Genomic DNA, 23,783 nt, shown 5'->3' with positions numbered 1-23,783 from the left:
CGGCTCTTGAGTTCATTTTCTGGTTGACAGACAAGCACGCTGAGGCACAGAGGTGTAGGTGTAGGCACTGTGTGTAGCAGGTGTGCCCTGCTGGACCTCCTGGGCAAGGCACTGACCCTCTCTAGGTTTCTGTTAATACCTCTGCAAAATGAGGGGGAGGTTTGACCTAGAATATGCTCTGCAGAAGGTGGCTCTAGCAGCTCACTGCTAGCAGCTGGCCTTGGTGGTGAGGGGGCTGCGTGCAGCACCGTATCTGAAACAAGCTGGGAGCCACTCCGGCTTGGGCCACAGACTGGTTGGTCCCCAAGGCACAGAGGAGAGTGCCCCCTCACTCCCATCTCCCCAGTAGTGATGCCATCAGCTCATAAATGGGGTGACTTTGCAGGATTGCTGATATTGATGTCATGAGGACAGAGGGATTGGACCATTGGTTGCAGCAGCTAGGTCACCTGAGGTGGGGGAGGGGAGCTACTGCACTTACCCACCTTGCTCTGTCCTGTCTCCCAACCTCACCTGGCTCCTTCTTCCCACTGGCAGGCTCTCAGTCTTCCTCAGGAAGTTCAGTCCTACCCCAGCCACCCCTGCTCCCCACCCCAACAATCTCCTGGGCATCAGACCCTGACTGTTGTCTGTAGGAATTGTGCTGCTTTTTTCCTCTGTAGCCTCAGCACCCAGCTTGGCATCCCCCCACCCAGATCAGAAATGGGCTCTACAAGTGAGTGGGTGCAGGCACTTGAGGACTGTGACCCAGGGGACTGTGTCAGAGCAGGAGCTTCGTCTTTTCTTCCTGATTGGCTATTGCATGGGTCCTGGCCTCCAGGCCTGTTGTCTCTCTGGGTGGCATCCTGTAGGGCTGTGGTGAGGGTTTAATAATGCACACAACCCAGAGGGCCCCCTCACCCATCCTATCTGTCCAGCTATCCAGGCAATACTTAACAGGCATCTAACAGGCATCTTGACAGGCCAGTTTCTGGACTTAGAGCTTTGGACCAAACAGATGAAGCCCCTGCCCTCATCAGGCTACCTTCTGGTGAGGCAGCCTATGCAAAACAGCTCATTAAGCAATTAATTATGTAATTACCACTGTGAGGTGTGCTATTAGGGAGCTCTGCAGGAACCCAGCACAGTGAAGGGCAGCAGGGAGCTTTTTGATTCTGTGGGCCTTGGGCCTCCCAGCCTGGACAGCTCCCCTACCTCTCTGACCCTCCTATCCAAGTCTGAGCTTCTCCTCCTACAAAGCCAGGCTGCTCAGGCTGGCCCTGCCCTTCTGCTCCACTTCAGAGCTGAACTGGTTCCTGCTGGCCTCAGGGCATCTCCCATGGTTAGGGAAGGTTCTGGGAGCTCCTGTTCTCATTCCTTCACCTTGAGCCCTTGCCAAGTGTCATGGAGAACCCACCAGGTGTCCCAGTTCCCTACCCAACAAGGGCTGCCTTTGCCCCTGCAAAGTTCCATCTGCACATCAGTTACATCAGCATTTGACACCTGGGAGCTTGTGATCAAGTGCAGCCCACAGATGGGTACTCTTGAACTCTGGGGTGTTAAACTTTTTACTTGTTTAATAACATTTTTTTAGGGCCTCCCCGGTGGCGCAGTGGTTGAGCGCTGGGTTGCGAAGCTGCCCGCGGCCTCTGCAGTGCCAGTTCGATCCCCAGCTGCCGGGCGAGGGTCCCACGTGGCGCGCGCAGACCTCTCCTGCCACCCTCTGCTCCCCTCAGCAGTGTACTTCCGTCCTTCTGCCTGTTCTGCTCCCCGCTCTGGCTCTGGTGGATTCTCTCGCCCTCCTGCGCTTCTGACTGTACACAGTGCTTGTATAAAAAAATAAATAAATCTAAAAAAAGAAAGAAAGAAAGAAGAAAAAAAAAACCATTTTTTTAAATTAGTGATTTCCTTTTTTTTGCTAAAAACTCTGGTGCCCTGAGCCCTCATTCCCACAAGGATGCATTGTACTCAAGCTAAGTGGGGCCCTTTTGCTTAATTTGGGATCGGGTCCCCAGTTTGCCTCTATCCCCACCTGTCCACTTCATTCAACTGTCCTACACGCCTGGGCCTGAGGGAGATGTTCTTTGACTATGAATGAGGAGTGGCAGCAAGCCCCTCCACCCCCACCCCACCCCCATCCCCACTTCAGTGTGCTCTGCACCTCCCCCCAACTGCTTGTTCTGGATATTTTCATAGGATTAATGTGACACTTTACACGTTACTCATTCAACAATATTGTCCTGGGAGATGGGGATCTCGCTATGAACAAAACAGGCAAAAATCCCTGCTCTCCTGGAACTTTTGTCCTAAAGAGGGGAGACCAATAATAAAGCCTGCAGCCAGCTGTATGACTTGCTGCGAGGAGGTAAGCACTTTGAAGACGTAGGGGCCAGGGGAGTGCAAGGGAGGAGTGCTGTTTCAGAGTTTGGGGAAGGCTACCCCAGCAGGTGACAAGCAAAGGCTTGGAGCTGAGGGAGAGAGCCAAGCCTCTAGATATCTGAGGGTGGTATTCCCAACAGAGGAAATGGCAGGTGCAAAGGCCTCGAGGCTGAGGGAAGTACAAAGACTTGCCCAAGGCCACTTTTGTCCTAAAGAGGGGACACCAATAATAAAGCCAGGCAGATAAACCACTGGCTTGGTGGCCTTGATGCTCCACTTCCCCAGGGAAGTGGTCTCCTGGGGTAGTTGGAATCTGGGCACAAGACTGGAGAGATTGTGCTCTCGCTCCTTGAGTTCTTTGATAACCTCATAATCAGCAGACACCCCGATCCTTTCGCACCCATATCGTGCAGTTGCCTGCAAGGACAGCAACTTCTGGGAATTTGGGATGGGGAGAACAGAGCAGACTGGGAGCCCCTGTGGGACCCCTCAAACCTCCATGCCAACCTCTGGGCCAGCCCTTGATCTTGCTCATCTGAGGCCCCAGATGTGTGGGCCTCTAGACCCCAGCCCTTTACCTCCCTGCATCCCAGCAGTCATCCCCACCCCCGACCCCCTTTTTCTTCATTTTGACAGAGATGGGGAGAGGTGATGTGATGCTTTTTGTTGAGTGGTGAATAAAAAGATCTAAAAACAGTTGCTTCCCTCAGGAGACTGGTAAGTATGGAGGTGATGATAGGTGAGCCCTTCCCCTGGCAGCCTTCCCCAAGGAGGGTTCTGGAATGCCCCTGGCACAACCTTCTGAATTTCTACCTTGTCACTGCCCCTCACCCTGGGACTGTGGGAGCTCCACCTGTGGACTGCTTCATTCCAGAAATAGTGCCTGGGCCAGTGGAGCAGGGTGTGGGGAGAAGCAGCTCTTGAAGCCGGTTGGGATACCTGACCTGTGGCACTGTAGGAGTTCTGCATGTCACTCCCGCACGTGGAGCTGAGGCGTCCCACTTGTGCAGGGGGCTTCAGGGCGCTGGCACAGCACCACACACACTTGGGCCCTGACTTAATAGATCCTGGCTGCCCCAGAAGCAAGGGGTCTTCGGAAGAGATGGGGTTGATGGACTTCAAGGGAAGGCTTTCCAAACATCTGGAGAGTCCTAAAGCCTCTGCTCCCCATTCAGATACCCTCCAAAGAGCCCCGAGAGCCTGTCTTACCTAGGGCCCCTAGTCTCAGCTTGGGAGCTGGACATCTGGAGAGGGTGCTCTTCCTGTTTCTCGACCTTCTAACCCCATTGCTTGGCTCTTAATATTAAGGACCTCCAGCCCCCAGGCCCTCCCGGAGATCTAGCCTGCTGACTCAGGAGCATGCCTGGGTGCCCTTGAGTGAGGATGGGTGCATGCCAGTGTGTTGGGGATATGGCTCACATGGGGTGGCCTCAAGAAACCATACTTTAGGTTGGGGGCTGCCTTGTTCTCTGGAATTCTTTATATCCCAGAAAGAGCCCCCTTTTGCCCCAAGCAGGCCTCTCCCAGCTGACTCAGCCTGTCCTCACTACTAGCCCCTGGCCCAGGGACCCTACCTGACCCAGAGCCTGTGCGCCCCAGGCTGTCTTGTCTTATAGACTCCTTGGAAATTCATTCCTTCCCTGCATTCAAGCCAGGCCCTTAGGATTTAAATAGATAGGACAGCAGTAAATCTGGCTAATGATGTATCATTTTAATCAAGGATTCATATTTATTATTTATCACCCACAACAGATGGAGAGACCTGAAGGTGGTCCCCTCTCCACTACTCCCTGGACATATAATCCCTGACCCCCCCAACCCCAGCTTCCTGACGGAGGAAACGTTCCCCTTCTTCCTTGTTTCCAAGCCTTGAATGGGTTGGGTCTTTCTTTCCTTTTTTTTTTTTTTTTTTTTAAGATTTATTTATTTATACAAGCACTGGGTACAGTCAGAAGCGCGGGAGGGTGAGAGAATTCACCAGAGCCAGAGCAGGGAGCAGAGCAGGCAGAAGGACCGAAGTACACTGCTGAGGGGAGCAGCGGGCGGCAGGAGAGGTCTGCACGCCATGTGGGATCCTCCTCCAGTGGCCGGGGAGCAGCCGGGAATCGAACCGGCGCTGCAGAGGCCGCGGGCAGCTTCGCAGCCCAGCACTCAACCGCTGCGCCACCGGGGAGGTCCTTGAATGGGTTGGGTCTTCACATTTTTTTCCCTGCAGCTACAAATCAGGAAATTGGGTCATAAAACAACCTTGGGTAAGTAGGTAGGATGGAACCTGTGGCCTTAGAACTGCTGCATCTGATTCACTGTCTGGCAGGTCTCTCTCTCTCTCTCTGTCTGTCTCTCTCTGTCTCTGTGTGTGTCTCTCTCTCACACACAAACACACACACACAAACACACACCCACATACATACTCTTCTTTCTCCCTTCCCTTTCCCATCTCTGTCTCTGTCCCTTTCCACCTCCCCCCTTTCCTTTCTCCCACCAGCAACGTCTCTCTGAGAAGAAACTTCCAGGCATTGCCTCCAACTGGCCTCCATCGGGGCCGCCATGAGCATGGCAGAAGCTTCATGGCCCTAACCCTGACCTGGCGACCAAAGAGGCTCTGGGCCCAATGACCTCTCTCTGAGGCTGCCCACAGGACAGTAGTTACCATGATGACAGCAGGTAGCCAGTGGCCACCATTGCCCCTGGATCCTTGAACCAGGGGGGGCCTACCTGACTCAGGGCCTCACAGGTAGCAGAAGGGACCTGAGAAGTGTGAGCTGCCTGCACCCCTCGCCTTTCCTGAAAGCACCTTCTTGCTGACACACCTTGAAATGGCAGTTCTCCGTGTGAGGTCCAGGTGAGGGATGTCCACACAAGGTCTGGTCACCGCACTGCTATAGGCATGCAGCAAAGGAACTTCACTGTGAGTGGACTCTGCCCTGGTGTTGGGCCCTCTAAACCCACCCTTTTATATAAATGGTCAGAATAATCAGAGCATCCATGAGAAAACCTGCGCAGTCAGCAACCAGCAGCCCGTGATGGCCCTTTAGTGCCTTTGCTGGGTAGATAGAACTGGGGTCTTTAATGGGAAAAAAGGGCTGAACCCGGTTCACCCCCATGCCAAAAGCCTTGCATGAGAGGGCCTGAGGCCTGGGGTCTTCTGCCCTCTGTTCCGCTCCTATTCATGACTCGATGATGGGGGAGGAGCTGCAAGCCTCACTGCTGTGTTAAGGAAGAGAAGCTTAGTGCGAGGGCTGCGGCCCTGAAAACTGCCTTGTGCTGTGTGGCCCTGAGCGCATGTCACTCCCTAAGCCTGACCTGCCCCTCCTCCCAGTGGCCTGGGGACAGCAGCTCCAGGGGTTGTCACAGGGAGCAGTCCTGACCCATCTATGCCTAGAGGATGTGCAAGACTGCCTACCTTCCACCTTCCTCCCTCCTTTTCCTTCTCTCCCTCTTCCCAGTTTGACAAGAACTTTAGCCCTAGGCCCTGACCATGTGCCTGGGAGAAGACACAGGTGGGGGAAGCCGGGATAGGGAGCCCAGTGAGAGTGCATTAGGGGGTGCCCTTCCCTGATCCCTCCAGCTGAACCCACAGAGGCCAAACCCTCAATATGTCCCCCCCTCCTCCCTTTCCCGGGGTTCAAAGGTCTCCCTTCACCAACAGGGATCTTTCTGCCCCTCCTCTCTTGATGCTGCCCACCTCTCCCCTCTGTGTCCTTTCCTAGTGCTCTTGAAAAGTAATCATAATCATAATAATTAATAACAACAGAGCCCTTGGCAGGTCTGAGGCAGCTCTTAAAGAGGCAGCACCCCATTTTTCTCCTGGCAGAGCTGGCGGACCTCCTTGGCTCTGAGAGGCAGCATTGATGCCATGCCTTTGTTCCTGCAGCCCTCCCTCTCTCCCTCCACCTGGGGTTGGAGGGTGGTGTTGGGGTGAGCATTTTTGCCTGCATTCTCCATCAGGCACTGGGCTTCTCGTATTTTAATTGAACTGTCTTTTCTTAGAGATAGATGCTTTCACTGCATCCAGCTGCTCGTGTGTATTGGGAAACCCGCCTGTAATACAGCTCGGCTAAATTAAAAGACGCAGCAGCTGGACTGATTAAACAGGGTGGGGGGGACGCTGGTCATAGCACTCTCTCTTTTTAAATAATGTTTCTGGTAATGCATTTTGGAGAATGTGAAAAAAATAAAAAAATTTAAAAGCTGTAGAAATGTTAATGATATCCACAGGACACTCAGCAGGAAATGAGAGCGATCTGGGACTAATAAAAGCCGAAATGTAATTTGTGCAGATATATGAGGCGCAGCCTTCTGAGTGGGCCTGGGTTTGTGCATTCTGGGCTCATAAACACGGCCTGGAGGGCAGGGAGTACGGGCGAGTGTCTTCTGCCCTGGTGCAGCCAGCCATTGGGCCCGGGTCACCACTGACCCTCCCGGCCTGCTCAGGGCACCCCGAGCAAAGGGACCAAAGCAACAGGGTCTGTGTGTGTCCACCTGGGAACAGAAGGGGCTACCCACCTGGGCGGCCCTGTAGCAGTCTGGCCCATGCCCTTCCCTGAAGAGATCAGGTCAGGAACACAGGGCTGTCCAGCTAGTGGGGAGCAGCCAGGCTGGAACCCCATGCCGTCACCAGCGCCTCTGGGTTGGCTTGTGGCAGCAGGCACCTCCTGTAATGTTTGATCCAAGCCACCAGGGATGGGATTGAAGTGGGTCAGAAGGGCGGGCGCGTGTCTCCTTGTTAAGGATGCCTGTGATAAGTCCACAGGGAGGTGGATGGAAGGCTGCAGCCCTAGTCAGCATTGGAGCTTGCTGGCTTTGACAAGTCCGTAGGGCAGGCGTTTGCCTTGGGGGACACTGGTTCCCTCTCCACAGCCTTGAGCCTCCATCCGTGAGCCAGGGCCAGCTGCCTGCTACGAGGGCAGGGGAGGTGGCCCTGCTCTGCTAACAGGGCTCCTGGGGGCTGTCGGGCTGTGCTGGGCTTGCCCTGCTCAGATGAATGGAGCCCCTCCTCTGTCCCCCTCCTGGCCAGCCCCTGACACTGAATGAGGAAGGCATCTATGGCAGGATCCAGGAAGAAGAAGAGTGAGCTGGGGGAAGCCCCCCTGACCCCCCCCACACAAACGCACACCATACCGCTCTCTGTCCCTCTCCTTTCTCACATCTGTGTCTGTCTTCTGTTTCTTTATTCCTTTTTGGTCCCTGCTATAACCCAGAAATTATTGTAGCCTGGTTTTGGGAACAGAAACTGGAAAGTCCCCCAAGCCCTCCTAGGGACCTGGCCTGCAGGGCTGGCTGAGCTATGTTCTTTCTCAGTCCCCCGGGACTGAGCGCTGTCAGCCCCTCGACCTGATTCCTTCTGAGTCTGGAACATTTCTTGCTTCTCCCATGTCATTTGAGGGTCTTCTGTGGTGCCCAGGCTGGCCAGTCAGTTGGGGAACAGTTAGCTGGGCACTGAGGGAAGACCAGTTGCTCTATCTTGAAGGGCCCCCACCTGGGGGCCATTTCTTGACCCAGGTGCCTGCTTTGGGGCAGGTTAGACCCCACAGTCTCCTCCCAAGATCCAGTCCCTAAAAATCATAAACAGATGGACCCTAGGCTTGGCCTGCCCTGGCCCTGACCCTGTGGCGTCAGGGTGGGGCGATCAGGATGGCCAGAGACTGCGACTCTGTCCCCATCAGCCTTCGTTGCCTCACTCTGGGCGCTGTTATCTGTGCACCTATTGATATCAAAAACAGGAAGCAGGTGTCTGTCCTGTGTTCCTGGGAATCAGAGAAAGGGACGTCTTATGCCTACAGTGGCTTGGCGGCCCCTAATCGATGTCTGCTAGAAGGAACAGACAGATTCCAGATGGCATGGCAGTGATAGAGGAGGTGTGCGTGTGTGCGTGAGCACCCGCCTGTGCGCTGGCCCACGATGCTCCAGGGCAGGGGCAAAGCTGCCCGGGTCCTAGCCTGGCTGGGTCGTGCTTGAACACCGCCAAGCTGGGACCAGATTACAGGAGCCAGCAGCCCCAGGGGACAAGAGAGCAGGAATCTCTCTGCTAAATGATTTTGAGCTGTCAGGGAGGGGCTGGGAGTGGTGGGGTAGGGATTGGAGGGGAGGGTGGTGTGGGGTGGCCGCCCCGGGTGACAGGGCATTGGACAGCTAGCTGGGTTTGCCCCTCCCGCGTCCATGGCTGTCCTTGGCAAGGCTCAGCTGTGGGCGATGTCGGAGCGGGAATTACAGAGCACACCTCCCTGACACAGAAGTTGTCAATATGTGCACAGCTGGTGGGGAGGCTCAGGCGAGGGGGGCTATTAAGAGCTGTGGGGAGGGGGTGGGAGGCAAGCTTTGAGAGGCAAAGGAAATGGCCCGTCTGAATGATTCTCTCTGCCCCCTCCCCTGCCCTCCCTCCCTCCCCTCCTGGCCCTCCCTCTCTCCCTTTCTCTTTTCACAGATAACCAGCCCGAGTCATGCAGTCTTTTCGAGAAAGGTGTGGTTTCCATGGCAAACAACAGAACTACCAGCAGACCTCACAGGAGACATCTCGCCTGGAGAATTACAGGCAGCCAAGCCAGGCTGGGCTGAGCTGCGACCGGCAGCGGCTGCTGGCCAAGGATTATTATAACCCGCAGCCGTACCCCGGCTACGAGGGCGGTGCTGGCACGCCTGCCAGCACTGCGCGGGGCAGCAAAGCCCTGCCCTCACAGCAGGGCCTGCAGGGGAGGCCGGCCTTCCCTGGCTACAGTGTCCAGGACAGCAGCCCCTACCCGGGCCGCTACTCAGGCGAAGAGAGCCTGCAGGCCTGGGGGGCCCCGCAGCCCCCACCGCCCCAGCCCCAGCCCCTGCCAGGAGGGGTGGGCAAATATGATGAGAACTTGATGAAAAAGACAGCAGTGCCCCCTGGCAGGCAGTATCCAGAGCAGGGCGCCCAGCTGCCCTTTCGGACTCATTCCCTGCATGTCCAGCAACAGCTGCCGCAGCCCCAACAACCCCTGGCATACCCCAAACTCCAAAGGCAGAAACTGCAGAACGACATGGCTTCTCCTCTGCCCTTCCCCCAGGGCAGCCACTTCCCCCAGCATTCCCAGTCTTTCCCCGCCTCCTCCACCTACTCCTCCACCGGCCAGGGTGGCGGGCAGGGAGCCCACTCCTATAAGAGTTGCACGGCACCATCTGCCCAACCCCATGACAGGCCACTGACCGCCAATGCTAGCCTGGCCCCGGGGCAGCGGGTCCAGAACCTTCACGCCTATCAGTCTGGCCGCCTCGGCTATGACCAGCAGAAGCAGCAGCAGCAGCAGCAGCAGCAACAACAGCAACAGCAGCAGCAGCAGCAGCAAGCCCTTCAGAGCCGGCACCATGCCCAGGAAACCCTCCATTACCAAAACCTCACCAAGTACCAACACTATGGACAGCAGGGCCCGGGCTATTGCCAGCCAGACACGGCGGTCAGGACTCCGGAACAGTACTACCAGACCTTCAGCCCCAGCTCCAGCCACTCGCCCGCACGCTCCGTGGGCCGCTCGCCTTCCTACAGCTCCACTCCCTCGCCGCTGATGCCAAACCTGGAGAACTTCCCCTACAACCAGCAGCCGCTCAGCACGGGGACCTTCCCTGCCGCTGCCAGCATCACAGACCACAGCCACTTCATGCCCTTGCTCAACCCCTCCCCGACGGATGCCACCAGCTCTGTGGACACTCAAGCCGGCAACTGCAAGCCCCTGCAGAAGGATAAGCTCCCCGAGAATCTGCTGTCTGACCTCAGCCTGCAGAGCCTCACAGCCCTGACATCACAGGTGGAGAACATCTCCAATACAGTCCAGCAGCTGCTGCTCTCCAAGGCTACGGTGCCCCAGAAGAAGGGTGTCAAGAACCTGGTGTCCAGGACCCCGGAGCAGCACAAGAGCCAGCACTGCAGTCCCGAGGGCAGCGGCTACTCGGCGGAGCCCGCGGGCACCCCGCTGTCAGAGCCGCTGAGCAGCACGCCGCAGTCCACCCACGCGGAGCCGCCGGAGGCCGACTACCTGAGCGGCTCCGAGGACCCGCTGGAACGCAGCTTCCTCTACTGCAACCAGGCCCGCGGCAGCCCCGCCAGAGTCAATAGCAACTCGAAGGCCAAGCCCGAGTCTGTGTCCACCTGTTCCGTGACCTCCCCCGACGACATGTCCACCAAGTCTGACGACTCCTTCCAGAGCCTGCACGGCACCCTGCCTCTCGACACCTTCTCTAAGTTTGTGGCAGGAGAGCGGGACTGCCCGAGGCTCCTGCTCAGTGCCCTGGCTCAAGAGGATCTGGCCTCCGAGATCCTGGGGCTGCAAGAGGCCATTGGCGAGAAAGCTGACAAGGCCTGGGCTGAGGCGCCCGGCCTGGCCAAGGACCCCAGCAAACCCCCCTTCTCTCTGGAGAACCACAGCGCCTGCCTGGACCCTGTGGCCAAGAGTGCATGGCCGCGACCAGGGGAGCCGGAGGCCCTGCCCGAGTCCTTGCAGCTGGACAAGGGCGGCAACGCCAAGGACTTCAGCCCAGGGCTGTTTGAAGACCCTTCCGTTGGCTTTGCCGCCCCCGACCCCAAGAAGACCGCTGGTCCCCTCTCCTTCGGCACCAAGCCCTCCCTGGGGGCTGCCGCCTCAGATCCTGCCGCAGCAGCTTTCGACTGCTTCCCGGACACGACCACCGCCAGCTCAGCAGACAGTGCCAACCCTTTTGCCTGGCCAGAGGAAAACCTGGGGGATGCTTGTCCCCGGTGGGGGCTGCACCCCGGCGAGCTCACCAAGGGCCTGGAGTCAGGCGGGCAGGCCTCGGATGGTGTCGGTAAGGAGACTGCCCAGGAAGCTTCAGCCTGCCTGGGCTTCCAGGAGGAGGAGCCCCCAGGGGAGAAGGCTGCTGTGCCCCGGGACTTCAAGCAGGAGGCGGCGGGCGGGGTGAAGGAGGAGGCGGGCGGGCTGCTGCAGTGCCCTGAGGTGGGCAAGGCCGACCGGTGGCTGGAGGACAGCCGGCACTGCTGCTCTGCAGACTTTGGGGACCTCCCGCTGCTGCCGCCCACGGGCAGGAAGGAGGACCTGGAGGCGGAGGAGGAGTACTCCTCCCTGTGTGAGCTCCTGGGCAGCCCTGAGCAGAGGCCCAGCATGCAGGACCCACTGTCACCAAAGGCCCCGCTGATGTGCACCAAGGAGGAGGTGGGGGAGGTGCTGGACCCCAAGGCTGGCTGGGGCTCCCCATGCCACCTCTCCGGGGAGTCTGTCATCTTGCTGGGCCCCACCGTGGGTGCTGAGTCGAAGGTACAGAGCTGGTTTGAATCCTCCCTGTCCCACATGAAGCCAGGGGAAGAAGGGCCCGATGGGACCCTGGCTCCGGGGGATTCTGCCACCCTGGCCCCTGACGCCACCCTGGCCCAGAAGCCGAACAAGCCCGCTGTGCCCGAGGCACCCATTGCTAAGAAAGAACCTGTGCCACGTGGCAAAAGTTTACGTAGCCGGCGGGTGCACCGGGGGCTGCCCGAGGCTGAGGACTCCCCATGCAGGGCACCGGCGCTGCCCAAAGACCTCCTGCTCCCCGAATCCTGCACAGGGCCTCCCCAGGGACAAATGGAGGGGGCGGGGGCCCCGGGCCGGGGGGCCTCGGAAGGGCTTCCCAGGATGTGCACCCGCTCCTTCACTGCCCTGAGTGAGCCCCGCACGCCAGGTCCCCCAGGCTTGACCACCACCCCCGCCCCCCCAGATAAACTGGGGGGCAAGCAGCGAGCCGCCTTCAAGTCGGGCAAGCGGGTAGGGAAGCCCTCACCCAAGGCTGCATCCAGCCCCAGTAACCCAGCCGCCTTGCCTGTGGCCTCTGACAGCAGCCCCATGGGCTCCAAGACCAAGGAGACAGACTCTCCGGGCACCCCTGGGAAAGACCAGCGCTCGATGATCCTTCGGTCCCGCACCAAAACCCAGGAGGTCTTCCACTCCAAGAGGAGGCGGCCCTCGGAGAGCCGGCTCCCTAACTGCCGTGCCGCCAAGAAACTCCTGGCCAACAACCACCTGCCCGCCGCTTTCAAGGTCTCTGGCAGCCCTCAGAAGGAGGGGAGGGCCAGCCAGCGGGTGAGGGTCCCCAAGCCCGGTGCAGGTGGCAAGCTCTCTGATCGGCCCCTCCACACACTCAAAAGGAAGTCCGCCTTCATGGCTCCAGTTCCCACCAAGAAGCGGAGCCTGGTCTTACGGAGCAGCAGCATTGTGGGCGGCAGCATGGGGGATGTGAAGGAGGAGAGGGCCGAGGACTCCCCGCCCCTCTTCAAGAGACTGTCTTCTCCCAAGAAGGCCAAGCCTGCCAAGGGCAACGGTGATCCCACCACAAAGTCGCTGCCCTCTGAGACGCCCGACGCCTGCCTCAAGCTGGCCTCCCGTGCGGCCTTCCCTGGGGCCATGAAGACCAAGGTGCTGCCGCCCCGGAAGGGCCGGGGTCTGAAGCTGGAGGCCATCGTGCAGAAGATCACCTCGCCCAGCCTGAAGAAGTTTGCCTGCAAAGTGCCAGGGGCCCCGCCAGGTAATCCTCTGAGCCCATCCCTCCCTGAGAAGGACCGTGGGCTCAAGAGTGCTGGGAGCAGCCCGATGGGAGCAGAAGAAGGTCTCTTAAACATGGGTGCTGGGCAGAAGCTCCCGGCAGCTTCAGGGGTCGACCCGTTGTGCAGAAATCCGACCAACAGATCCTTAAAAGGCAAACTCATGAACAGTAAGAAACTGTCCTCCACTGACTGTTTCAAAACTGAGGCCTTCACATCCCCCGAGACCCTGTCTCCTGGGGGTATGGCCCTGGCCCCTAAGAAGAGAAGCCGGAAAGGCAGGGCTGGAGCCCTGGGACTCCCGAAAGGCCCCCTGGAGAAGCGGCCCCATCTAGGCTCAGCTCTGCTCCTGACTCCCCGAGACAGGGCTGGCGGCACACAGGGGGTCGGTGAGGATAGTTCTGGTGGAGGCAGCAAAAAGCCAAAGACGGAGGAACTGGGTCTGACCTCCCAGCCCCCTGAGGGTCAGCCCTGCCAGCCCCAGACAAGGGCGCAGAAGCAACAGGGTCACACCAACTATAGCAGCTACTCCAAGCGGAAGCGCCTCACTCGGGGCCGGGCCAAGAACGCCTCCTCCTCACCCTGTAAAGGGCGTGCCAAGCGGCGGAGGCAGCAGCAAGTGCTGCCCCTAGATCCCGCAGAGCCTGAAATCCGCCTCAAGTACATTTCCTCATGCAAGCGGCTGCGGGCAGACAGCCGCACCCCTGCCTTCTCACCCTTTGTGAGGGTGGAAAAGCGAGATGCGTTCACCACCGTATGCACTGTTGTCAACTCCCCTGGGGATGAGCCCAAGCCCCACAGGAAGCCTTCCTCCTCCACTTCCTCGTCCTCGTCCTCGTCCTCCTCCTCTCTGGATGCGGCTGGGGCCTCCCTGGCCACGCTCCCTGGAGGCTCTGTCCTGCAGCCGCGGCCCTCCCTGCCCCTCTCCTCCACCATGCATCTGGGGCCCGTGGTTTCCAAGGCCCTGAGTACCTCTTGCCTTGTTTGCTGCCTCTGCCAAAACCCGGCCAACTTCAAGGACCTTGGGGACCTCTGTGGGCCCTACTACCCTGAACACTGCCTCCCCAAAAAGAAGCCAAAACTCAAGGAGAAGGTGCGGCTGGAGGGCACCTGTGAGGAGGCCGCCCTGCCCCTCGAAAGAACACTCAAAGGTCTTGAGTGCACGGCTGCTGCCCCTGGGAAGCCTCCCCGGCCTGATGGCCCGGCCGACCCAGCCAAGCAGGGTTCGCTGCGCACCAGTGCCCGGGGCCTTTCCCGGAGGCTACAGAGTTGCTACTGCTGTGATGGTCGGGGGGACGGTGGTGAGGAGGTGGCCCCAGCTGACAAAAGCCGCAAGCATGAATGCAGCAAGGAGGCACCGGTGGAGCCTGGCGGGGACACCCAGGAACACTGGGTGCATGAGGCCTGTGCTGTGTGGACAGGCGGGGTCTACCTGGTGGCCGGGAAGCTCTTTGGGCTGCAGGAGGCCATGAAAGTGGCCATGGACATGGTAAGAAGTCGGCCCAGCTGGGGCGGGGAGCTCAGATTCCACAGGACAGGCAGGCAGGCTGTGGGGGAGCCCCCCTCATCTCTCCATTGCAGCGTTGGGACCAAACATATTCACAGTCACAAATCAGTATCTAGGGAGTTGGGGGGTGGGGGTGGAGGCACACCCCCAGGCTGAGGTAGGACATCCTTGCCCACCACACGCTCACTTGGCACCTTCTAGCTCCAACTCTCCAATCACTCCCAGCCCCATCTTATGTAATCTGCCCAGATGCTGAGGCCCCAGAGGATGATGGGGCCCCCAGAACTGGCAGTCTGCAAAGGCGGATTGCCAACTCCCCCATTCCCCAGTAGGCCCCTTTTTGGCCTGGGCTGGAGCTGGGGCTCAGGGGAAGAACCTCTTAAACACTTGGTTGCAACGTGTTCCCTCCCACAGGCTGGCCCGCAGGGCCCTCAGCAGACGCCCACAACCTTTCTAACACGTTAGAGACGCTGCAGTCACTGAGTGTCTGGGGACAAGGTCTTGGCTGGCCTCTGGATTCAGACCCCTGCCATGGGCAGGGACTTTGCCACTCTGTGCCTCCCTTTTCTCATTTCCCAGTGCTGAGGGCCGGAGGCTGGAGTGAGCCCATGCCCCATAGGCCGTCAGAGCCGAGCTGGCCCTGCCGAGCACACCACGTGCACGAGGTCCTGTGCTGGGACAAGACAGCAGCGGGAGCCTTGTCCACCACCACTGGGCTCGCTCCTGGACTCCTGCTCCTCAGATCCTTCCTGCCGGTGCGGAGGGTGGGAGTGAGCCCCACGCACCTGCTGGTGGTCAGCAAAAGGGTCAGGACCAGGCCAGTGCGGCTCAGGTCTTTCCCAGGAGCCCCTACTCCTGCCCCCCACTTATATACTCAGGTCTACTGCGAAGCATCCACAGTCTTCCTCGAAGTGATGTCCCTGGCACATGTAGTGCCACCCCAGTTCTGGGCCTTCAATTTGTTGTCTTCAAGGATTACAGGGGTCTTGCCCTCAGTCACCCTGCTGCCAGCTCACCTGCTCCTGAGGTTCCCTCTTGGCCACTCTGACCTGCCCTGTGTGGACGGCCAGCTGTGGGGGCCACCGTGATGTGGATGGGAGCTGTTTGTGCCTCCCTGTGCACTGGCCTCCCCAGCCCAGGTGTCTAGCCCACAGCCTCCAGCCTGACTGCAGAAGCCCTGGGGCTGCCCTGTGCCCCTGCCAGCCTGCAGCCAGCAGCCATCCTCCCCAGGGGTCCTGGAACTTCCCCCTCTCCCCCTCACAATTGTTTTGTCCTGCTAGCTCTGCTTTCCTCTCCCTTGTCACTGACTCCTTCCCAGATGCCCTAAGAGAGGTTCAGCTCGCCCCCGTGATTAAAAAGTAATATGAGTCCTCAGATCCTCAGCTGCTACCTCCGTCTGCTGTTATGCTCCCAAAAGAAATGTCCTCTGCTGTGTGCTCAGAGCTCCCTCCACGCACACCCGCCTTCCCCCCTGCCCTGGCTCCAGTGGGGAGGGGAGCAGACAGGACTCTTTCCTGTCCCCTGCACACTGCACCCAGAAATACGTCCCCTGTGCAACAGGACAGCAACGGGCCTTGGCTAACCCACTTGCTTGCCCTGTCTCGGGGGCCTAGGTCTCACCTCAGCGGCCTGTACCAAAGTTCTGTTGGACTGAGAGGAAAACCAGGGGAGAGGGGGGTGCCCTGCTTTCCTGGTGTCACACGGCTGTTAATTGCTGGAGCTCGACTCAGTCAGCCCACCTCTGCCCACTGTGCCGTGCTGAAATATGGCCTGGCAACCTCCCACCACTGGCCGCATCCCCAGCGAAGGGCACCCTAGCAGGTGTGGCTGTTCATTGACTGCCTCTCCTCTCCTCACCTGGGGATCCCCAAGCAGGATCTGCTGGAGAGATGGTCCTGGGCTGAGCCAGGGACTGGCAACCTCAGAGGGCAGGAGCAGGCCAGATGCACAGAACACTCTGGAGAGATGGTCAGGCTGGCACTGCCCAGGATGGTGGATGGCCTGTCACCCAGTTGAGTACCCCATGCTCACTTTCACTCTCTGGAGGAACAGAACTGTGCCAGCCCCTAGGGATACCTTCTTTTTTACATCTCCTCCTGGGCACCCCTACACAGCCTGCTGTCTCTGAGTCGTGCTGTGCCCAGCTCCTGGGACCTTAGTTTCAGTCCGCCCTTCCTTCAGAACTACGTGGATGCCCATTTCCTACCTAGATATGGCCTGGCATGGGACGCTGAGGCAGGGGAGTTCAGCTGTGACAGTTATTAGGAGGCGGCCTGGGTGCCAGTTTGGGCGCCTCTACCAGGCTGGGATCCTTTGGTGGATTCACAAGTTGCAGCCCTATAGGAGTAGCAGGGGTCAGAGCGCGAGTGCTCGGGCGCGGAGGACCTATTTCTCCACATGTAAAATGCCTTCCTCGGGGGTTATTGGGGATCCTCATTGTGGGCCAGCCAGAGGCCCCTCACTGTTTCCCCTTAACCATGAAAATTCCTGCAGGCCCTTGTGGACCTGACATTGGGCCGCAGAGCCCCAGGAAGCCCCAGTCCTACCAGAAGGAAACTGCTGCCCTGAGGCATCATGTGAAAATCTGCTGTTCCAGATTGTACCCCAGCCCCCTCCTCCCCCCCCCCCCCACTCATCACCACTGCCAGCTCCACACTGGAGGGAACATTCATTTCTAGGTATTTTCCAGGCTAGGCCCAGGAAGGAAGGGAGGCTTTCTAGTCCCTGGCCTCTCTCAGCTACTGGGAGTGGGGACACCCTCAGGTCTGAGGGCTGGGATGCAGCCGCTGGACCCCAGCAGTATGGGGTCCGCTTGCTAGCCTGTGTACCAGCCCAGCCATTGCTGAGCCATGTGCCCTCAGGCAGATAATGCAGACTCTCTGAGCTGTCATTAGTAAACTGGGTAGGATAATGAGACCAGCATCATAAGTTCTCACGAGGAGGTGGCTTCCCAGCATGCCTGGCACATGCAAGCTATTGTTTTGTGTTTCAGTGGCTTAGCATGTGGGCATGGACCTGCCACCCTCTCCCTCCTGCACCTCACTCCTCCACCCACACAGTGTGGTTTCTCACTCATGAGGCCTGACCTGTCTCTCCTCAGGCCTCAGGTTTTGCTTACTCTTCCAAGGGCCTTCTTGGCATTGCCGGCCTAACCTGGCCGCATCCACATCCCCTCTAAGCAGCTGAGCCAGGCAGGGAGCAGCCCCTGAGCTCAGTGGCCTGGATGACGTAAGATTGACATGAACTCAGCATCTCCAGACTGCTGTGTGGCCTGCTCCGTCCTGGGGCTGGCCTATCCAGTGTGGACCCATTCCTGTAGGATCAGTACTTGTTCAGCTGCCAGAAAGGTTAGAAGCCAGTAGTTACTGCCTTCACTCTCTCCTGGAATGAGACTCTCCCTTCCATCTCCCTTTCAAAGTGGGGTTTATGAAAGTACCAGTCTCTGGGGCTGTTGGGAGGAGCCATGGGTAAAGCTGCATTCAGTGCCCAAAGTGCCATGGAGAGCCCTCAAGAATGCCAGCTACTGGCCACAGCCACAGTGAGGCCTGGCCTCCACTGGCACACAGTATTCTCATGGAAGCATCCCACACTTCCATAAGGGAGGCACGGGCACCTCCCCTGTTGTGCCCATGAGGCTCTGGGAATGTGAGTCGCTGGGTTCAGGTCACACAGTGTAGAGTGGCAGAGCTGGGATTTGAGGTAGTCATCCCTGAGGTAGTCATTTCCCAGCACGAAGGGTTCAGGGGCTGCCACAGAATCAACATGGTGGCATTTGGCCAATATAGAGCTTCCTCCCACCTGAATTGCAGGGACCATTTGGGAGGCAGGAGACAGGGACCAATAGGGCTGACTCAGCTGCCAACTCACCAGTGTTCCTCTCTCCTCACCAGACGTGTGCCAGCTGCCAAGAAGTTGGGGCCACCATTGGGTGCTGCCACAAAGGATGCATCCACACCTACCATTACCCGTGTGCCATCGATGCGGGTAAGAACCAGCTCAAGGGGACAGGAAGGCCCAGAGGCTCATCTGAGCAATCCAGGGGGACCTTGGGCACCGCTCTTCAAACCCTGACCCATTTGACCCTTCAGCTTCCTACCTCTCCTGCCCCAGCAATTCTTTATCTCTCCATATCTCTCTCCATTGGGACCTACGCTGAGCAATTATCATGGAGCCTAGTGAGTCCCCAGTTATGCACTGGAGGGATGCGCAGAGGCACACATTATAATACCTCAGAGCTAGGGGGTGGGTAGGATCTTGAACCTCAAAGAGGAAGAGGTACTGGGGCTGGGGCTTTGGAGACTGAATAGGAGTTCACTGGGCAGAGAAAATGGGAAAGGATATCCTTCAGTAACAAAAACCAAATGAGGTGGGAGTTGATGAGGTTCAAGATGGACTGATGCCCACTTGTCTTCTACTGGCTACAGGGAAGAGCTGTAGAAAGTTCTGAGCAGGGCCCTGAGGTCTAGAGACAGGACCGTATTCCCCCTGCGTTCTCTCTCCCCCATTCCCTGCTCTCACTCGCTCATTCTTTTGTTTCATAGACTTTCATTGAGCACCTACTAACACGAAGCACTCAGCATGGCAAATTGCATGGACCAGAGAGATAGGGAGCCCCAAACTTCATCAATTAAGTATGGAAACTGAGATTCAGAGACGTCCCTTATTCCAACCAAAGGAAGATATCACTAATGGTGGCATTTTAGTCACCGAAGACAATATTTTAGGAGGATTTAGAGACAGTTTTGGCCTGAATTCAAACCCTGGTGGTATTCTTAATATGTCATCCTGGGAAAATCCACTGATGTTCTCTGCATTTGATTTTCCCATCTGTAAAATGGGGGTGATAATCTTTGCTTTTCAGAGCAGGGAGTGAAATAATAAACACTGCCCATGAAATGCAGCCTCAGCCCTATTTGAAAGACAAGCCCCCATGTTCTCTATCTACCTCCCTCTGCCCATTATCCTTGACCCCTCCCTCTCTCCGTCCCTCCCCTTACCTGGAAAAGGAGTGAAGTTCTGATCCTGCCTCAGACCACAAAGCAGACACATCTTCCATCAGGACCCTCCCATTGCCTGGGGACCAACTGCCCCCTCCCCACTAATGCCTGCTGGCCCTGTCCCGGGCAGAAAGGACCACTCCTAATGCCCTGGTCTGGAGCCAGCATCAGGCCCAACCACGCTGCCCCCAGGAGAACATACAGGGCGCTGAGTGATGACAGTTCCTTGGCGAAGGCTGAGGTGCTGGCACCCTGCAAGGAGGGGCTGGCTGGAGCAGGATTTGGGGGATCTCACTGGCTCCACCCTCCCACTGTGGGAGCCGTGTGAACTAGATTTTAATGTGGACTCAGCCACTTGAGCAGACACATGGCCTTACTCCCAGTAATAGCTACCACGAGTTGCATCCCTCCTTCTACAGTGATTAATTTAGCACCCACTCTGTGCCAGGCCCGGCGTCACGCCCCTGCACTGTCTCCAATTGCATCTTTACAGATAGGCTGCCTCACCCATGGCCACACTGCATGGCATGAACAGACCCAGGGCGGCACTCCCTGTCTGTCTTGCTCTGCGTCCTGTGTTCTTTCTCCTACCTCAGTACTGTCCAGCCCCTTGGTGGGCTCGCATTTGAGTGGGACAGACAGGAAAACCATCATCCCTGCCTAAAGTTACGGAGACCAGACAAAGAGGAGAGAGTGGGTGCTGTGGGTGAGTCATCCTGTCTGACCGAGAGGGAATCCAGGAGAACTTCCAAGAGGAGGTGATATTTGAGCCAGGCCTTGAAAGGTCGGGAAGGTGGGCAGCAGCTGGCTAGTATTGGGACAAATATACCAGGCTTGGAGTAATAGAAATTTTGTTTCAAGTGAAATGTTTGAAGGAGTACCCATATAATAGGGATCTCTGCAGAACCCTGGGGACGGTGGCAGGAAGGGGGCCTACAGGCTGCATTTATTTCTGATGAGGGTGTGGCCAATGGCAGCCTCCACTGATCTCTGTGGGCTTGGCTGGCCTCTGCTGAGCTCACCGAGGCAGTGATGATCAGTTATTGGGTCAGCTGAAGCAGGACGACTTGGGGATCTTAGGCAGGCCAGCTCCCCTCTGTTCCATGGATCTCACCCTCCAGCACCACAATCTCTTTTGCCACATTCTGCAGGCCAAAGCAAGTGCCAGATCCAGTCCAGATTCACAAGGTGGGATGGGCACCCACCTCTCCTCTGGGAGGCACTCCAAATCATACTGCAAAGGACAAGACTAGGGTCAGGCCTTGGGACTGTGTTGGCAATCTGCCCACTACACGCACCAGCTTGGACTGGCTGTGCTTTTAATCTAGAGGGGAGCTGTTCCACTGAGCCCAGGACAGAGACTCACCAACTATCAACTTTTAGGGGTCATCAGAATCCTGGGGGGATAGTGTAGCAGGAAGCAGTTACCACCACTTGTCAGTGGAAGAGGAAGAGGGGGTGGACCCCCGCATACCTGAAGAACAGCCCGAAAAGGTGGGAAAAAGAGAGCCTGACAGTCAGAGGGTAAGGGAGGACCCTACATCCCTGGCCTTTGTCAGCCAGGAGGGGCTGGGAGCGAGCAGGAACAGAGGGCCTGAGCCCTGGGGACTTTGTCAGCCCTGCACCTCTCCGACTCCCTGGGCTGCTAAGTGCAGGCGGGGCAGCGCACTCCAGGTGTCCGGTTCAGGCTCTCAGATCACAGGGCGTCAGCGCTGCCTGCCTCTGCCCTTCTGGCTGCCCTGACCCAAAACCCTGCCCCTCCCCCCCCACACTATTAGGAAGCACCATGTTGGAGCTAAGCCATGACTTGGAATTGCTGACAGGGTCCTTGTCAGATAAGTCCCAGGTTCCCCAAGTGCAGATACCATGAAAAGGGCCAGAAATTGATGATCTGGCTCTTCCGGATGGGTTCCCTGTGGCGCGCATGCTGGGGGGTGCAGGGCAATCTGGTTTGGGAAGCAGCATCCTCCTACCCTTCACTTCCTGGTGCCCGAGCCCTGGACTATAGGGCATGCGCGGGGGGGGGGGGGGGGGGGGGGATGGGGGAGCTCATCCCTTGGCATGTGCTGGGGGGTGCCCTGTATGTAGCCAGATGAGCCTGGGGTTTTAGCCCAACTTCTTCGGAAAGGAAGGCGTGAATTCAGTCTCAGAGCAGCGCTTGCCTGAGGGAAAAGAAGGGGAAACAGCTGACCCACCTCCAGCTGCTGGCCCTGCAGTGTAGAAACTCAGCATCAGGTTTCTGTCTGAAACCCACCAGCTTGGGTCAGGGGTTGGGCAGAGACAGTTTCAGAGAAGCAGGAGCCTTCCCAGCTCTGCTCTTAGGGCTGCGAGTCTGCCCTGCCTCCCCGCTTCACCCAAGGGCCCGCACAGTCATGGTGCCACCACCGTGGCCGCCACATGAGCAGGAGGAATGTGCTGGGAGGCGAGGGCTCACTCAGCCCATGCATGCCTCTGGCTCTTGGTGCGTCTGTGGTTTGTGCAAAACTTGGCCAAGAAGTTAGGGAGGGAGGGAGATGAGCTCAGAAGGGGACGTGAAAGTGGTGGGAGAAGACTCCAGGGGAAAGCCAGGGTTTTCCTAGGTGGCAGCAGGCAGGAGGCTGGGGGCTCCCTGAGACATCAGCACACCTGCGGGCTAAGGAGGATGGGGGCTGGCTGAGCTCAGCCATGCCCTCTGCTTGCCCAAAGTGGGCGGTGCCCTCGGCCCTCATACCTGCTGGGAATCCTCAGACCTGAGACCTCAGCTTCCCATGCCCTGCTCCAACAATCAAGGATCAAGTCTGCCTCCCAGCTGGCCCCCACAGGAACCCGCATCCAGAGCGCCTCTGTAAGCCCTGCACCGGGGTGTTTCATATCCTCTCTCCTCATTCACCTCCGCCACAGCATAATGCCCCGTCCACAGTTGTGGACTCCAAGGCTGACACTCAAATCCTGCCGTGTGACCGCACTACCCAGTTGGTCAACGTGTCCTTCGTGAGCTCCCACCGGGCCTCAAAGCCTCTTCTAGGGGCTGGCCACTCATCTGGGGAGGAAGGCAAAGCTGTGCACTGAGCATGCTTGCCAGTGGGCCGAGACCACTCGTAGGTGTGACAAGTGTGGCCAGGCATAACTGGGCAGGGCGCGTGGGGTCTGCGATAGCTGGACAGTGGGCAAGAAGGTGTCACTGGGAAGGAGGTGAGAGAGGAACAGATTAGGCCAGTGGGGCTGGAGGGGCAGGCGTTCTCTGTGGGTTGTGGAGGATCTGAGTAGTCTGATACACCCTTGGTATAGGGCCTCATGGGTAGCAGAGCCACCGCGGTCCCCCCCACCCCCCCAGATGCCAGCAGCTGGCAGGTAACCACCCAAACCTCTCTCTGGTTACAGGTTGCTTATTCACTGAAGAGAACTTTTCTTTGAAGTGTCCCAAACATAAGGTAGGTGACCACAAACCTTCCCTGGAGGGGTTACAGGCTGGAAAGGAGGCCCTCCGCCTTTGCTGCCCCCAGCCCTGTGGACCCCACCCGAGGAGGCCAGGCCCCACCTGCCGGTGCCCACCACCACCAAGCCACAGCCGCAGCGACCAAATTACAGGCGGTTAGAGAGCCGGCTTTGGGAGGGCGGCTGATAAACCAGGCAGGCCTGCAGGAGGCCGTCCCAGGTAGGGCAGGGTGGGTGAGGCTTACAAGAAAGCAGCGAGATCCCGACCCCTTAGGTGCCGGCCCCTCGGGTGTGGGGTCGCGCGGGCAGGGCCTGCGGCGGGCGGGTCTGAGTGGAGTTTGCCCCGGGAGCTCGTGCCCCTCCAAGTAACAGTAACCGGCAGTCGGGCGGTTCCTTTTCTCTTGCAGAGGCTGCCGTTGTAATTCACCGCAGCGGCCCGAGACGCCGCCGGAGCCCGCTTGCCACGAAGGAGAGGAGCCGGCGCGGCCCCCGGGCCTTTGGGCTGCTCCCGCGCGGGTCCAGGGCCGATCCTTGATCCGGACCCCGGATCTTGGATCTGGCCGCTTCGGGCGGAAACGGGCGGTCCGGGTTGGGAAGAAAACGCGTTCCGGAGCCGCCTGCCCCCGCAGCCGGACGCGACCGGGCGTTCTTGCTCTCGCCCCCGGGCCAGGCTGGAGACGGGGAGCCCCGGAGCGGCCAGACTCCTGGGGCGTCCGGGCGCCAGCGGGGGTGGGGGACGCCCTGAGCCTGGAGACGCTGCCCCCCTGGAAGTCCCGAGACGACGTGGCATACATTCCACGCGCGCGCTGCCGCACCCCGTCGGCTGGGCTTGCAGCTGGACACCCCGGGGGTACGGTTAGGGGTCCAAAGGGCCCTGGAAGAGGCCAAGGGCGGCTCCTGGCCCTTAGACGGGCGGAGGGGGGCGGGGAGGCGCCGAAGCCTTTCTGGAGTGGGCCAGGCCCGCGGGGGAGGGGGCCGTGGGCTTCGGAACGCACCGTTG

At 58.6% G+C, this 23,783-nt stretch overlaps 1 protein-coding gene across 6 annotated transcripts in view; it reads left to right on the top strand.

Moving 5' to 3' along the window:
* Positions 1 to 23,700, top strand: part of RAI1 (retinoic acid induced 1) — a 116,366-nt gene extending 92,666 nt beyond the window's left edge. For 4 of the 6 annotated variants that reach the window (XM_054688940.1, XM_054688941.1, XM_037491640.2 and 1 more), the window contains 2 exons: positions 8,783 to 14,354; positions 18,263 to 21,382. In XM_054688940.1, coding sequence (XP_054544915.1) covers positions 8,799 to 14,354; positions 18,263 to 18,622 — 5,916 coding nt within the window. In that variant the 5' untranslated portion in view covers positions 8,783 to 8,798 and the 3' untranslated portion in view covers positions 18,623 to 21,382. Of the gene's footprint in view, positions 1 to 8,782; positions 14,355 to 18,262; positions 21,383 to 22,729; positions 22,780 to 23,190 lie in introns of those variants that run through there. The other 2 variants (XM_037491638.2, XM_054688942.1) reach the window with 2 other exon arrangements.
* The last annotated feature ends 83 nt before the right edge of the window (positions 23,701 to 23,783 follow it).

Source organism: Talpa occidentalis, unplaced genomic scaffold (genome assembly GCF_014898055.3).
Source record: "Talpa occidentalis isolate TD23 unplaced genomic scaffold, MPIMG_talOcc4v2.1 talOcc4.7, whole genome shotgun sequence".
NCBI classification, from domain to species: Eukaryota; Metazoa; Chordata; class Mammalia; order Eulipotyphla; family Talpidae; genus Talpa; species Talpa occidentalis.
The sequence above is the reverse complement of the archived record's forward strand: the minus strand, read 5'-3'. Positions and strand labels throughout refer to the sequence as shown.